We start from the raw sequence: 16,469 nt of genomic DNA on the forward strand, positions 1-16,469 counted from the left end.
AACATTGATGTAAGTAGACAGACAGCTCCACTGCCATTTCAATTTAAGCAGAGAGCCAGCAAAAGTAATCTCTCTTAAAGATTTGTTTATTTCCCTCTATTTCTTGCTCTTTCCCCTTTGCCCTGTGTATTCTCAAAGCAATAATAATATTCATACTTGTCACAATAAATATTTTTTTTTTTTTTTGTTTTTTTATTTTAAATGCAAAAAAATTTTTTTTTGTTTTAATTCTCATCTTTTATTTATTTTTTCCAATCTTTCAATATTATTCAGTTCTTTATAGCTGCGTCTTTTTGGCCACAACTTTGTTTGTCATGCATCTGCCATTTCTTCCACAATTCATTTCCACTTTTCCTTTCCTTTTCTTTTCTTTTTTTTTTTTTTTGTCGAAATGTTTCTCATTTGTTATACTATCTTTTCAAAGTCAGAATCTTCAAGTAAAGAAATAGTCTGCTGTTTGAAGCTTAAATTGATTATCTCTATTAAAAGCAATTAAGAAAGGAGGAAATCCAAAACCAAGAAAATCTGGAAATCATAAAGAATGTCTACTGAAAAAGCTTTGTCCTATGCCGCTTTGATTTTGGCCGACTCTGAAGTTGAAATTACTTCTGAAAAATTAATGTCTTTAGTCACAGCTGCTAATTTGGAAATTGAAAGTATTTGGGCTAATATTTTCGCCAAGGCTATGGAATCCCAAAACTTGACCGAATTGCTTGTTAACTTCAATACTGGTGCTTCCGGTGCTGGTGCTGTTGCTGGTGGTGCTGCTGCTGGTGGTGCTGCTGCTGGCGAAGATGCTGCTGAAGAAAAGGAAGAAGAAGCCAAGGAAGAATCCGATGATGACATGGGTTTCGGTTTATTCGATTAAGCAGGAAATTAGTGGATTCACACAAAAAAAAAATTAAAGCGTCATGAAGAGGATTGTATAGTTATAGTAATAATTTATCAACTTTTAGAGAAAGAAATATGGAGGAAAGAAATGTATATATCATTTGATATATATGCAAAATGGTGGGTATATGAGTTATTATAGAAATCTATAGTTTTTTTTTCTGTGTAATATATTCTGTTCACCATTTCTTTTTTTCTCCCATTTTTTGTGAACGATTTTTTATTATTATTTTCATACTTCTTATTCTATCCTTTTTTATTTGTTTTTTGTTTTTAAATACTACTAATTCTTTTTTTTTTTCTTTTTTTTTTTTTTTAAATAATAAATATATAATAATATATGCTTATTGCTATTTTATATTATTGAATTTATTTGGCTTTAATTAAAAATAAAATCTGTCATTGTTTTACTTGTTTACTGAGATGACTCTTATTATGCTATAATTTGCGTAATTTAGTTCGTATTTGAACTAATTTGTTAAGGCCAACGATATCACATGTGATTTTATGTTAGTTCTTCTTTGTTCACTTCATACAACAAATCTTGTTTATGTACATAATTTCTAAAAATCGCATACAACTGATAAAAGTTGTCTGCTCCAGCTATGCCCAAAAACAACAGTGGTAAACTAGCTTTACTATGAGCAACACAAACAAGAAAACTATTTATATAATCACAAAACAAATAACATAATATATATATTCCAATTTTTGTTCAAATTATACAAAAAAAGTAAAAAGAGATATATAAAAAAAAAAAAGAAAAATAAAATAATCTCTGGTACAAAAAAAATACAAACTATGTAAAACAAAAAAGTTGATACAAAATTGCAGTATTAATTAGATTATTTCTTCTTTTCAGCTTCAGCTGCAGCCTTATCTCTAGCCCTCTTTTCTCTGATACCCTTGTATCTCTTTTCAGATCTAGCTAATCTCAAAGTTCTGAAAGCAGATTCACCATTATCAACAACTTCTCTAGCTTCAACATCGCTAACTGGTTGAGCAATTGGGAAAGAAGCAGCAGTAGACAAAACTTGTTCAGCTGGTTCGGCCTTTCCTTTCTTTGGCAAAACAATAACCTTGGACAAGTATTCCTTTAATCTTTGAACATTCAACTCAAAAGTTTCGGTGTTGGTGTTTTGTCTTCTGTGGTCAACAGCAATACCAATGGTTCTAGCGTAAGCAGGAGTCAAACCAGCAGCTTTAACTTCAGCTAAAGTAAACCCTCTACCAGCTCTGACTTTTCTGTTGTACTTAGCAGTTGGAGCTCTAACAATTGGTCTCAACAAGTCCAATGGTCTTGGAGTAATCTTGGCAGCTCTGGTAGCTCTAGCATGACGTCTAGAAACCTTCTTACCAGCTTGATCAAAGTGGACTTTAACACGTTCTTGCCAGTGCTTTCTGAAGTGGTTCTTCAAAAGTGGTAAATTCTTACTAATAGCTATTAAAAAAAGTCAATTTAAAAAAAAAAAGAAAAAAAAAGAAAAAAAATCTTTCTTTCCCAATATTAAAATTGATATCCCTTGTTAGTAAAATTAAATACTTTAATAAATACGGCCACAGCATTCAATAAAAGTTTGTGTTCGTAGACAAATGTATTTCTCGGTTCCCAGCCAACTCTGCGTTAACAATATATTATCGTACATAGATGAACTCTTTTAAAATATATCCAAGTTTTTTTTTTTTTTTTTTTGCCAACTTGTAAACTAAATTCACTCTTTGAGCACATAAAATAAGTTTGATATTAATAAACACAATTCATAATTTGGAAATAAAAGCACTTTATAAACATTTTTGCATCCAAGCCTCTTCATAATTTTCTATTAAAGTAATAAATAAATTATACTACTGGCAAAAATGAATGTTCCTTTGGATAGTTCTAAAATCTCCCAGAATTATATTTAAAACACAATACTCCACCCTATTTTACGTTTCCAAACCTGCCATTAAAAACACAATATTATTAAACTTTTTTTATTTTTTTTTTCCCATGCAATATCTTAATTGTACAGTTATACATATATATGTATGTCCCATTCAAAATAAGCAGAGGTCATAATCATTACACCATAGTTATGCCCAATTTTATCTAACGAAGCACATTGTCACTTCTTTGCTGCTCTGCATCACTGATACTGATGTTATTAACATACCCATTGTTACTTGATATCCTAGTTTATTCCACTTTTTTTCGAAACTTGTATGACAAAAGCAAAATAATAAAAAAACTAGAAATTTGCATCCGAATTAAACCTTTGAAAAAAAAAAAAGAAACATTCTTCCTTTTTCAAAATTTGAACCATTAAGAGAAATCAAAAATGTGATAAACATGCAAGAGGAAAAAAAAAAAAAAAAAAAAAATTAAACAAACAAACAAATTATGAGTAACTGAGAAAGAAAAAAAGAAAAAAAATATTAGGTATCGTTAACTACAATACGTGCTATAACACCCAAGCCATTTTTCGAACCTTTTGAATTTCAGCGAAAAAAAAGTTATGCGTGTTCAACACGAGAAAAAATAAAATAAAAAAAAATGTAAAGTACAATAACAAATCCAGAAGAAAAAAAACATTTTTGCAGGCTAAACAGTTACTAAGCTCTGCGTAAAATGATTCACCATAATAAAATTGAAAAGATGAAAAAGATAAAAAAGATAAAAAAAAAAGAAAAAAAAACCTTTTATAAAAATATTAGGGCATGTAAAACATATTTGCAAATGTACGGATGCATTTTTATAATTGGTCACAAACTATTTTTAAAATAGTGTCAGTTTAGTTGTGACTCCCATCCGTACATTACCCTTTTAAAATAGTTTTTATTTTTTTTTCCAATAATTATCTACATATTTGTCTATTTTGTATGCAGGTTTCTTAATCATTTAATCAAAAAAAAAAAAAAAAAAAAAAAAAAAAAAAAATATTTTTTATTCAAATGTAGCTAATATATAAATTGAGGTGGGATTTAAAGAACAATCATTTCTGTTTAGCAAATCTTTTTTTTTTTTTTATCCTGGCATGGCAATATGATTTTTAAACTGCTTTATACCAAATTATATTTATAGAATAATTAACTTTGTTGCCAAAAAAAAAAAAATTATTAATTTTTACCATTAAATTGTCTTCTCCCCTTTCCCCCCTCTTCTTAATTTTTTTTTTTTTTTTTTTCTAAGTTTTCAATTATTTTGTAGCTCCATACAATACACTACTCTTTATTTTTTTTCTTTTTTTTTTTTTTTTTTTTAATAAGTATTGTCATTACCATTTTTTTGGTCAGACTTTTTGAAAAGTTCAAATTTTTTATTGCTTAGACGTGTTTTCCTCATATTTATTAAAGACTTATTTGTGAAACATATTATACTTAATCCCTTCTCTTAAAAAAAGGCTGTAAAATCAAGTAAAGATCAAAATGTCAACTGTTCAAAGTGTTCAAGTATGTTAAAAATATGATTGGTGGAAAACCTGCAAACAGAAAGTAAATGGACAGAAGAGGGTCAAACAGATGAGAACTTCCAAACTCTAAAGCATTTTAGTATCAATAATTAGTTGAGGGGTGAGCGAAAACAAAACAAGATCTTAGTAGTATTAATACAAAAGAATAAAAACTAGATTAATAAAATCGAGTTGTAATACAGATATGTTTAGGAATTTTTAGAATAAGCAATTGGTTACACCTGAAAAGAGATATTAAAAAAAAAATTTACTTTAATTTTTATAGCTCAAGATCATGTTAAGACTACAAGTTGTGAAAAGTGATATTTGTTATAGTGTGTGGACAAGATTATCCTAATAGCTTTTCCCTTTTTTTTTTTCCTAGAGAAAAAAAAGGATATAATGAGCTTTTTATTGATGACTATTGAAAGTTATTTGTAGGATAATCTATATTATCCAATAGGGAAATTTGAAATTTTTGAATGAATGGATAAGGATCAATATTAATGAGTTTTCTATTTTTTTTTAAATGAGTTGTAGGAGGAAGTTTACTTGTTCTGTCTTATGTTATGCAGGACTTTTGCAGCTTTAGTTGTATATCAAGTGTGTGATAATTTACTTTTCTGTTGCGAGGAATCAAAAAAAGTTTTATTTTTTTTTTTTTTACTAACATTGAAATATGATTTTGTTGTGTTAATTTTATAAAATTAAGATTAATGTAATAATAGGATCTGAGAATTTGTCATTTTTATTATAGACTTTCGGTAAGAAGAAGACTGCTACTGCCGTTGCTCATGTTAAGGCCGGTAAAGGTTTGATTAAGGTTAACGGTTCTCCAATCACCTTGGTTCAACCAGAAATCTTGAGATTCAAGGTTTACGAACCATTATTGTTAGTTGGTTTGGACAAATTCACTAACATTGATATCAGAGTTAGAGTCACTGGTGGTGGTCACGTTTCCCAAGTCTATGCTATCAGACAAGCTATTGCCAAAGGTTTGGTTGCTTACCACCAAAAGTTTGTTGATGAACAATCCAAAAATGAATTGAAGAAGGCTTTTACTTCTTACGACAGAACTTTGTTAATTGCTGACTCCAGAAGATCAGAACCAAAGAAATTTGGTGGTCGTGGTGCTCGTTCTAGATTCCAAAAATCCTACCGTTAGAGAGAGAGAGGGAATATTTTGGGGAAAGGGAAACTTGTATTTTTTGTTTCCTTTTTTTAATTATATATTTTGCTTCTTTTTAACTATATAGTATATGTTTTTTTTATAACCAATAAATAAACTTCACTTTCTACATTTTGTTTTTTTATTGTATATGAGATGGTTTTTCTTTTTTCTCTACTGTGAGACAGGTTCTTAATTGAAGTAAATAAGGTTCGACCAGGCTGCTTGTTGAAAGGGTGGTAGATTGACCTAAATAAAATCTAACAAAAAATAATTTAAAGTGGATGTACCTTTAAAAAATAATTATATAGAAAACACGAAAATCGCGTTTGGTTGTTTACTTTTTTTATTTTTTATTATTATTTTTTTTTTTTTTTTTTTAATATTTCTTGTTTACAAGTTTTCCAACTTTGGGAATATACACATTGTAAAGTTATCATTAAGATTTAGTATTGAAAAAATGTAATTTAAAAGGAAAGAAAAATGTAAAAACAAAAAAAATCTATAAGGCTATCCTTTTCAATTTTTTATTTTATTTTTGATATACTTGTTAGACCTACATTTTATAACGGTTTTCTATTTACTATTATTTTTAAACAAATATATTACATTTTGATTATCACAGTTACTAAACATTTGCTAGTACAGGACAAACCAATAGGGTAGGAACAAAACAATTATAAAAGAAAAAGAAAAAAAGAGAAAAAAACTCACTCATATTATACAATATTAACAATGCAAAGTACGATATTGCTAGGTAACAAAAATTATTGTGAATCTATAACACAATTGAATCTATTAAAAACTCCGACTTTTGAAAAAGCAGAGGCCCTATTGAAATCTAGTCAAGCAACTAGCAATAAGAGTGATTTTGATGAGTTCAAATCTGACGTTGCTTTAGTTTTAACTAAGTTATTTACTTATATTACAGCATTAGAAGATTACAATTCAAGATTGACCTTGGAGAATTACATTAGCAAAAAAGAGATTGATGAAATATCATCAAGGTTTGAGGTTGAAAAAAATTTAAATAACCAACAATTTGAAAAAATTAAATGTCGCTTGGTGAATAGTTCCAAAGATTTAGAAAATAAACTGAATAATTGCGAACGGAAAATAACCAAGTATAGATCTCAAATTATAAAAAAAAATAGAGAAATTAACAATTTGAGAAAAATAATCAGTGATGCAAATTTAATTTTGCCTTCTTCATCTTTGGATGTCAATACCACAGCAGTTTCCTCCTCTTCAATTTTCACAAGTTTTTCCTCAAACAGCTCGTTTTCGTCATCCAAAGGTAGTGAGCAACAGGCAAGCAAGCCTTCATTGTGTACTTCTGTGTCACTGCAAACTGACAATACAGCTGTCAGCAAGGGTCTAACCAAACTACCTTCATTAACTAGAACATTAAATGCACAATCAAACACCAGTATTCGTAGATTAAATAGCACAGGTGGTACTTGTAAATCGGATTCTAATATGCTGAATGCTTTAGGATTGTTGGCTGCTAAAGTTTTAACAGATGACAGGCAGGTTACCACCGCTAATAATGGACGTGACTGTATTCCAAGTCTAGTGAAAAGTCATAGCACTTTGGGTATTTCAAATGATTCAACGGGACGACAATTTCCTCAAACTACCAATACTATTACTTATATGCCACCTATCAGCACCGTTAAAATAAAAAATAATAATCTGGTGTTTAAAGGTGGTTCACCGTTTAATAACAACGACAATACTTATAGTAGTTGCAGTGGACATGGCGATTCGACCTCTTTAAATAATAATATTATCAACAGCAGTACTAATAACACCACTATCATCACGGAAAATTGTGCCACATCTCAAAGCAGCAGGTTTGAAGAAACGGAAATAGACGATGCAGTCACAGAAGTCGATGAAAATACTACTACAATGATGTTGAATAACCAAAATATTTTAAAAAATGGTACGCCCATGCCTAAGAAAGTTCTTAAATTTGACGTTGTACAAAACATCTTACCATTACCTAGAATGGTTGATATTAATACTACAACGCAGGATAATATTTTAGAGCCTCAGGAAAAAGCACATAGTGGTGATTCTACCATTATTCAAGAAAATTTTTAATACTAAATATGTTCTATGTAACTTTTTATGTTAATTTATAATGTAATAACTGGCATGTGTTTGTTGTGTTTATTCAACATACGTAAGAAATTAGATAATTCAAAATTTTTTTTTTTTTTTTTTTGGTTTTTTTTTTTTTCCTTAGAAATATAAAAATTGGTAATCATTATTGAATAATCCTTTAAAAAGTTCAAAAACAGATAATAAAAATAACTGGGGGGAGGGGGGAAGGGAAAGCTAATACAATAATACATTATATATATTTTAACTAATAATAATCTCTTTGATATAGAATTTTATTTTCTTTTTTTTTTTTTTTTTTTTTTTTTATTTTCTTTAAAAAAATAAAAAGAAAAAGACAAGTCAAAAGAATGAAATTCAATACACACAATAATACATCCTAATTATTTAAATATGTTGATGGGTCAACACCTTCTTCTGGGAATGGCGCAATTTTAACATCAAATCGACTTTGGATCTTTTCCAAAACTTCTTCATCCTCTGCAGAAGAAATAAAGGAAATAGCCAACCCCTTGGTACCAAATCTACCAGCTCTACCAACACGATGCAAATATTGATCAGCTTCGTTTGGTAAGTCATAATTGATAGCTAAATTAATTCTTTCAATATCAATACCTCTACCAAAGACATCTGTGGAAACACAAATACGTTTTTCAAATTCTTTAAAAGCTTTATAACGTAGAATACGATCTTCTTGTTTCATATTACTGTGGACAGTTATAGCTGGAAAATTAGAAGCGTTCAATAGTTTGGTCAACTCATTAGCTCTATTGGTAGATTTGACAAAGATAATAACTTGGTTAAATTCCAAGTCATCCAACAATTGGGCCAACTTTCTGTTTTTTTCACGTTCTTCTAATTTGATATAATATTGTTGTAGACCGTGTAAAGTCAATTTGGCCTCGTCATCAACAAAGATTTCTAGTGGGTTTTGCAAAAAACGTCTACATACTGGTTTCATTTCTTCGTTTAAAGTAGCAGTAAACATCATAACTTGTTTATCTCTTGGAGTAGCCCTAAAAATATCTTGAACGTCTTGTCTCATGTCTGGTTTTTCCAAAACTTTATCACATTCGTCAACAACAAAATTCTTCACGTGGCTCAAATCAATTTTCTTCTCTCTAACCAAAGCTTTTAAACGACCTGGAGTGGCAACAACAATGTGTGGACACTTTTCTTTATCAGATAACTTGTCAATATCTTCCCTCATTGAAGTACCGCCAAAAAAAACAGCGGTTTTAACATCGGGCATGTACTTGGAAAATCTCAAATATTCATTACGAATTTGATAAGCTAATTCTCTTGTATGACAAATAACAACGACACTAACCTCGCCTGGTACTGGATCTAATTGTTGTAGAGTAGACAAAACAAAAACGGCAGTCTTACCTAGACCGGATTTTGCTTGACATAAAACATCAGTACCATGAATTGATTGGGGAATAGTGGCTTGTTGAACTTCACTTGGATGTTCAAAACCACAATCTACAATGGCTCTGGATAATTCTGGTTTCAATAGGAAATCCTTAAAACCAGTAGAATGAATACCTACATAAGAACCCTTTTTTTGACCTTCCTCATTGTTTCCACCTTCCTTTTCCTCGCCCTTGGAGTTAGTAACAGTGGCAGAAGATTCACCGTTAGTTGCGGCTTTGGATTCTGGAATTTGAAATTCTTGTTCGTGATCAGAATATTCTAATAAATCTTCTTCAACTTCGTTAGACATTGTGTTTCCTTGGTATATAGATATATGTATATATTTATATATATATGTGTGTGTGTGTGTGTGTCTATGTGTGCGTGTGTCTATGTGTTTGCGAATGGTTGCCTACTTGCTTGGATTGAAACTAAAATGGATATAAAAAAAAAAAAAAAAAAAACTTCAAGGAAAAACAAAATTTTTTTTTTCATAGTTTAGAATAACAAGCAATAATAATTTTTTTTTTTGAAACGTAACAAAAAAAAGAAAATATGAAAAAAAAAAAATATGAAAAAAAAAAAAATAAAAAAAAAAATAAAAAAGCCAGCAAAAATATTGAATAATAATGACAAAAAAAAGGAAAAGAAAAAAGCTTACCCAGAAACGCACGCATCTAAAAAATAAAAATAAAAAAAAAAAAGAGAGTTAAAGACATTCTGTTTTGATTCCGGGTTAATTGCAGGAAATAATGTGGGTTGTTGCTGTTGTTACCCGGCTAACTTTTACATATGCACTTGACATTTTTTTTTGTTTTCAGTGCGAAGACCAAAAAAAAAGAGTAAATAATAATAATAATAATAATAATAGAAATAGCTGTACAAAAGTGTGTATAATTTGCATTTATTACGATTATTACCAATGTAAACAAATGTCTGTTTACTTTCAGATCAAATAAAATCTATTGTTTGCTCACATTCTTTGTTATTTAATCTTATAATCACTATGTTAATATAATAAATCTCATAACTAATATTCTAAATAATCAGAACTATAATAAGTATAGTACTTCAACAATACCTTATCCAACCACAGAATATGAACATCCAAACAGATTACCATTTATTGAATTCAGGTTTATTTATCATGGAAGATAAAAAAAATATATCACATAAAAAGAAATTACAACTCAAAAATCCCTTCGATGAACTTTTATTAAAGAAAAATAAATCCATCGAACTCACTTCCTATCCTTCCTTTACCGGTTCAGTATCGTTGTTTTCCTCGTCAACGTCATCATCTGATCTCATTTACGCACCTATCCCGCCTCCCAAGTTATCTGTGTTGGGAGACAATTCGCCTACTATCTTGAATGATGATGAATCTCTATCCAAATTTTCGAATGATTATCGCATAGACAAGAATGGTAACATAGGACTCATTTCACAAGGCTCAAGATCGATTTCTAATGAAACCCTCACTACATCTGTAAGTTTTAATTCTCGTATAAATAACAAAAATAACTATAATAACAAATATGCTTATGATTATTCTTATTATAATAATGGACTCGACCAATCCAATCCCAATAACAACTGGTTGAAACTGGTTAAACGGATATTCGAAGATGCTCCCTTTGTTCAGGAAGATCAATTTTTAGATGAATTAAAGTACACTATCATATCTTCAAAATTATTGTCAGAAACATCACTATCGTCCTCAAAGGTTAAAATTTCACCTGTAACTAAATCAATTTTGGATTTTAAAGACAATTTTAGGTCAAACAACAAATTATTAAACTGCACTAATAAAGGTGTTCTAACCAAATACGGTTGCCTGATTGTTACCGAGAAAAGTTTCCTGCTTCGCAGAATAACGCCCTCATATATCAAAACAGCATTGTTTATCTATTCAACACTTAAAAAGTTGCTTCGCACTGCAAATTTACCAAATAAAAATGTTTTTGGAGAAAGAAAACGTATTTTTATACTTTTATTGATCATAAATTATTTAAACCTGCAGCAACAAACCTTTGCATCGAAATTTATCAAATACTCTACTTTGCTAAGCTTAAAAAAAAGTTTGTGTTATTTTCAAAACTTTAATGATTTAGTCTCCAAGTATTTAAATTATTATAAGGAACTAGTGGCGCAACAAAACATTACTAATAACAATATCAATGGCAACAACAATTTTTTTTCGGAAAGAGAAAAATCTAACGTTATAAAAGATTTAAATGAAGTTCATATTATGTTAAATACATGTTTATTTTCTGCTTTCCACAAAGTGTTTGATACTATTAAACTTTTTTTACCTCTTATTAATATTAACACATTTGTTAGGTATGTTGGAGTTTTCAATATCGATTTGTTATCTATATATAATTCCTACAAGATATATCCTTCAAATGATCCTATTTTACAATATAAAAGTTATGTGGAAATTATGAAATTTTTTCTATGTACCATTCTGTCAATTTCTTGCAATAACTCATTTGAAATTGACCAGGAAAATAAAAAGTTTTTGTCAAACACCCCATTAACACATGACATGCTGGCATTTTTAGAAAATTTATTTCAATTTGTTGATAAAGAAAATGGGACATTTGACCAAACTGGGGGTTTTACAAATAGTGGCGCTGGCAATTACAATGATAACAGTAAATTCAATTGTTTGAAATCACAGTTGCAAGACATAAGTGAATTTTATAAACCATTTATAGAATTGATGGGCAAAAGAAAGGAACTTTTATTTTATCGGGGGGGTACTGATGCAATTAATAATAGTAACAGATTATCGGATGATGGATTAATTGAAGGTGATCGTCTATCTGCGGAATTAATTGACACTTTATCTTTTTATTTGAGAAATATTCAAAATAGGTTACTCTCGGCTAATAAATTAAAATTAAATGATCCTAAATTTCAAACATTGATAAATAAAGAGCTTAGCAATGTTACAGATGCGTGGAATTCATACATAGTAAGAGACCCGTCAAACATATATAAACAACGAAATGAATGCGTTTATAGATCAAACACTAATAGCCTTAGGGCCTCAAACAACAAATGTAAAGGACCAATTAATGGTTTATCATTGAATGTTGTTAAACCATCAAGAAATACATCCCTGTTACCTGTTAAAAGTCTAGGACTAAGTACTAACGATAACCTTATAAATATTGAAGAGCCGGTGGGAGAAAATACTACCACAAAAGAAGTAGAAGAACAAGAAACGGATGATAACAGTTTATCAATGCACAATACCACAATTATGACACATGCCTCTAAATTTAGGGCAAGCACTCCGGAAGACTATCATTATTCCCCATTGAACCCTAAACTAACTACACCTATTGAAGATATTATCGACGTTGAAGAAGGATATTCCAGTGGTGCAAGTTTAGAAATGGCGGAAAGCGGCAATGTTATAAAACATAAAAGTAACGCAAACACGGGCGATCCTAACTCTGTATACGAAAAGTTTAAACAGTTATCTGACGACGAATTAAGAAACAGACTGAATGAACGAATTAAATCATTTGCTAGAGAGAACAGGAAGGGTAAAAAAATGCAATTATTAAGTAAGAAAAGTTTTGACTTATTAGCTAATAATGAAAGTGGTACGAAGCCCACAACTAAACACCTTATTAAACATGCGAAGAAAAAAAAGGTGAAGATAATAGAAAAGAAGAATATAGATACAAACTTTGTTGAGAATGCTAGTGATAGATCTAGCGAAGAGTTATTGTATTATGGTCTAGATAATCAAAGTAAACTGGATAATCATTTGAAATTTTGTAACGGCATTTCAAAGCCTTGTGTTTCCGATACGGGAAATGATATTATAGTTGAAAGTTTGGAAAATATTACAGAAGGAATTTCGAAAAAAATGTTCAGGGAGGAAAATATTCCATTTTTTTATGAGTTGAATGATATATTAAATATTAATAAAAGCGACAAAACCGATAAAGATTTCGATAACGATTATTAAGTGATGCATTGCGAATATTATATCAAAACATATATATTTAGAATCAATTTATAGATAGAAAAAGAAAAAAAAATAGAAAAATAGAAAAATAGCTATAATTTGAAGAAAAAGGAAAAAAGAAATCCCCTTTTTTTTTTTTTTTTGTAATTATTCATTCAACAAAAGAACAAGAAGGAAGGTGTTTGTGTTATAGTTTACTCTATAATTGTTCCATTTTCAATAATAGTCTTGCCCTTATATTCATTTAGATTTTCACCAGAATAACTCTTCAGACTTGAAACCTCAACTAGAACATTTCCATCCTCTTTTATTTCACATCCAACATCTTTTAACCAAGAGGTACCCAACTTTAGAAAAGCCAAACGAGCAGTTTCTGGATTATCATTTTTGGACCCAGGAGCGTTTTTCAAAGGAGAAAACTCCTTACTTCTTTCAACTTCTAGACACCCAAATTGGTCCATATTAACAGTATCAAAAACATCAAAAATAAACTGTTCTAGTTTGATTCCATTCGGTGTTTCTTTGGGCTTAACGTAACTTTGAGTTTTTGGTTCGTAATATGGGATTTTCTTTTTAGCTATATGATAAGGCATACGTTCAACCCATGAATCTAATTTTTCCTTCAATAGATCAACGTTATAATAATGATTGACGATATTAGCGCTACGCAATTTTAATAACCCATCATCAGGATTGATAGCTTCATTTAATTCTTTGGAAATTTCAGAATATTCAATAACGGATGGTTTCCCATTTTTAGAAACGATCAAGCCAACTGACTCATGTGCATCTCTTTTACGAACAGCCTTGGTAGCCAATTTAAAATTATTTTCAATAGCAAAACCAATAAATACTGGATCAGCAATTTTAACTAAAACATTATCAACACAATACATATGAACATGCTGAATTCCCTTACTGATTAGATCATCTAATAGATGATTTTCTTGAATAGCACGATATATCCCACCGTTACCATCGGGAGATTCTACCAAAGAAGTTGGTGAATCTAACAAAAGCTTATCGCCAGTTAGATTTAGGGCTGGTAATGTGCCTTGATTAAAAAAATGAACTTGTGACTGCTTTAACCCGAAAAAATTATTTTTAAAAAAGAATAATTCAGTATCTTTACGAGTTGGCTTTGAAGTCATGATGTACCATGGAATTGGCACTTTAGTTTCACTTAATTTTTCAATAGTTTTTAATTTTTCAGCTTGTATTTGAAACAATGATTTGTGAGATGGTAAATTAATATCGTAACAGCCTTTGGGTTCATTAGAACCCAACCTACTTCCTTGACCTCCGGCCATTAAAATAACGGCAACTTTACCATTTTTAATTGCATCCAAACCAATACTGTAATACTTGGTTTCTAAAAGCTTATTACCAATAATTGATTTATATGATTTTGGTGGTAATGGTTCGATAATATCTTGGTTTGTATTACTACTACGACTTAGTTCAAGTGTGTTAGAACAGATGGAGACGATTTTGGATGGATCAACTTTAGATAAATTGTTAAGTAATTCAATTTTTTGTGAACCGGTTAAAAAGTCAAAATTTTCAAAAAGATCTGATTGGCCAGCTTTAATGTACTCTTGAACAGTCTTATTGTTAGAAATAGTATTTAGATCAAAGGTCATAGGAGGAATATTTTATCTATTATTTGTTTTGTTTTATTGTATTGTATTTTATTTTATTTTATTTTATTTTATTTTATTTTATTTTATTCTATTCTATTTTTATCTATTGATTAATGGAGAGAACTAGTTGAAAAATGAAAAAATAAAATAAAATAAAGAACCATATATATATATACAGTGCTTGTAAGTTAATGAGTTGAAAATATTAAAAAAGTTAAAAATAGCATGGTAGTACTATATATGAACTTTGATTCTACAGAGCTCAAGAAGAGGAGAAGAGCACATTATTTTACTCTTTACTTTGATTTAAGATTTATGTTTATAGGCTTTCCTAATTTGGAAAAGATATTAATTGCCACAAACCAAAATAATTAAAATAAATACACAAAGATATTATTGATCGCTGCGCCTTCTATCCGCTTGCGCGTGCTTTCCACTCTTTCACGGACAAAATGTGGAAAATAATTGAAAACAAATAAATATTCGTATAATATGATGTAGACCGTATAGGAATGAAAATAGTGTTGGAATAATTCTTCGTTCGGGTTATTACCCGAAGTTGGATTATTTCTCTGTTCCGCAGGAACTTCCATATTAGATTCTTCACTCATTATTATAAGATGTTTACTTTCTAGTTTTGTATTATTGGGCCCTTGATCATATATATATATATGATCGTATATTTATTATATCTATGTGTGTATATATATCTCTCTTTATATCTCTATCTATATCTATATGGTTCTTCTTCCCCTTTCTATATAAGCTAAACTAATAGTTATATAGGGATAACGAATTACCTGACAAACTAATGTCTTGTTGTGAAAGGTTGGAAACTAATCCTTTATATACCTTTCTGGTTTTATCAATGATCGAACTTAATCTATTATTATCATTGATATAATTTATTTGTTGTTTCATGTTATTTATCTTGAGGTTATTACCCCTCTTGGTCGAGTAGTTAATCTCTACCTTTCTATTACTATAACTTGTTTATTGTTGTTTCATCTTAGTAGTGTTATCATGATCTGCTTTGTATGAGCGTAGCACTTTTTGTGGTTGACTCATTTATTACTTTACTTCTTGAGGTAGACATTCTTTATATGTCCTTTCTATGGGTTGTGCTTGGTGTTTCATATATATTTATATAGATGTTATTTATATTTCATTCTTATCTTCGATATTATTAATATGCGCATCGCTAGCAATTGTCTTGCAGCGAGTTCGCATTTTATACGGTGGGCGTATGCCCCAACAAATAGTATTTAAAGGAGACGAAAATGAAGAGGGATATACGTTATTGATTGCTGATTGCATTTAAGCATAGCAAAGACATATTGATAAAAACCGATATTAACATTCATTAAATTAATAAAAACTAATTCTGTAAGAATTATACCAAGGAAAAGAATATATATATATGATTCTCACTTTTTTTTTTTTTTTTTTTTTCCCTGAGGAAATAAAAATAGAACATGGAAAATAAATTAAATTAAATTAAATTAATATATTAAAACAAGAAGAACATCCCTTCAGGGTATTAATACTTTTGTTCCATTATAAGTTATTACATTGTTAATGCACAACTGCAATATATTTTTACTAAGAAATGAATAATCATGCTCATGAGAAACAACTTCATTGCCGTCACCCAATGCACGCTTTCTGTGGTGCTCGCTTTGTTCTTTGCCTCGTTTATATAAAACACTTAATAATAACTTCCTGTAGAATCAAATAATCCGTAGAAACAATTACAAAAAGACAAAAAGCCTAGATATATAAATATATATATATCCAAG

At 29.5% G+C, this 16,469-nt stretch overlaps 7 protein-coding genes across 7 annotated transcripts; 4 read left to right on the top strand and 3 right to left on the bottom strand.

Annotated features, from left to right (window-relative positions):
- Positions 1 to 541: 541 nt before the first annotated feature.
- RPP1A (ribosomal protein P1) lies at positions 542 to 868 on the top strand (the record flags this gene model as incomplete). The annotated part of the gene is made up of 1 exon (XM_046077347.1): positions 542 to 868. The coding sequence occupies one exon, from the start codon at positions 542 to 544 to the stop codon at positions 866 to 868; it is 327 nt and encodes a 108-aa protein (XP_045935097.1).
- An 868-nt stretch (positions 869 to 1,736) lies between these two features.
- Positions 1,737 to 2,333, bottom strand: SCDLUD_002648 (60S ribosomal protein eL13; the record flags this gene model as incomplete). Its single annotated transcript, XM_046077348.1, has 1 exon — positions 1,737 to 2,333. A coding segment is annotated over one exon (597 nt), but the record flags the coding sequence as incomplete, so codon positions are not given.
- A 1,963-nt stretch (positions 2,334 to 4,296) lies between these two features.
- On the top strand, positions 4,297 to 5,484 carry RPS16B (40S ribosomal protein uS9; the record flags this gene model as incomplete). Its single annotated transcript, XM_046077349.1, has 2 exons — positions 4,297 to 4,320; positions 5,077 to 5,484. 2 exons carry the CDS (start codon positions 4,297 to 4,299, stop codon positions 5,482 to 5,484), a joined length of 432 nt encoding a protein of 143 aa, XP_045935099.1.
- Positions 5,485 to 6,222: 738 nt separating this feature from the next.
- On the top strand, positions 6,223 to 7,596 carry FDO1 (Fdo1p; the record flags this gene model as incomplete). The annotated part of the gene is made up of 1 exon (XM_046077350.1): positions 6,223 to 7,596. One exon carries the CDS (start codon positions 6,223 to 6,225, stop codon positions 7,594 to 7,596), a length of 1,374 nt encoding a protein of 457 aa, XP_045935100.1.
- A 400-nt stretch (positions 7,597 to 7,996) lies between these two features.
- SUB2 (ATP-dependent RNA helicase SUB2) lies at positions 7,997 to 9,343 on the bottom strand (the record flags this gene model as incomplete). Its single annotated transcript, XM_046077351.1, has 1 exon — positions 7,997 to 9,343. The coding sequence occupies one exon, from the start codon at positions 9,341 to 9,343 to the stop codon at positions 7,997 to 7,999; it is 1,347 nt and encodes a 448-aa protein (XP_045935101.1).
- Positions 9,344 to 10,132: 789 nt separating this feature from the next.
- Positions 10,133 to 13,027, top strand: INP2 (Inp2p; the record flags this gene model as incomplete). The annotated part of the gene is made up of 1 exon (XM_046077352.1): positions 10,133 to 13,027. The coding sequence occupies one exon, from the start codon at positions 10,133 to 10,135 to the stop codon at positions 13,025 to 13,027; it is 2,895 nt and encodes a 964-aa protein (XP_045935102.1).
- A 194-nt stretch (positions 13,028 to 13,221) lies between these two features.
- QRI1 (UDP-N-acetylglucosamine diphosphorylase) lies at positions 13,222 to 14,670 on the bottom strand (the record flags this gene model as incomplete). The annotated part of the gene is made up of 1 exon (XM_046077353.1): positions 13,222 to 14,670. The coding sequence occupies one exon, from the start codon at positions 14,668 to 14,670 to the stop codon at positions 13,222 to 13,224; it is 1,449 nt and encodes a 482-aa protein (XP_045935103.1).
- Positions 14,671 to 16,469: the final 1,799 nt, after the last annotated feature.

Source organism: Saccharomycodes ludwigii, chromosome III (genome assembly GCF_020623625.1).
Source record: "Saccharomycodes ludwigii strain NBRC 1722 chromosome III, whole genome shotgun sequence".
NCBI classification, from domain to species: Eukaryota; Fungi; Ascomycota; class Saccharomycetes; order Saccharomycodales; family Saccharomycodaceae; genus Saccharomycodes; species Saccharomycodes ludwigii.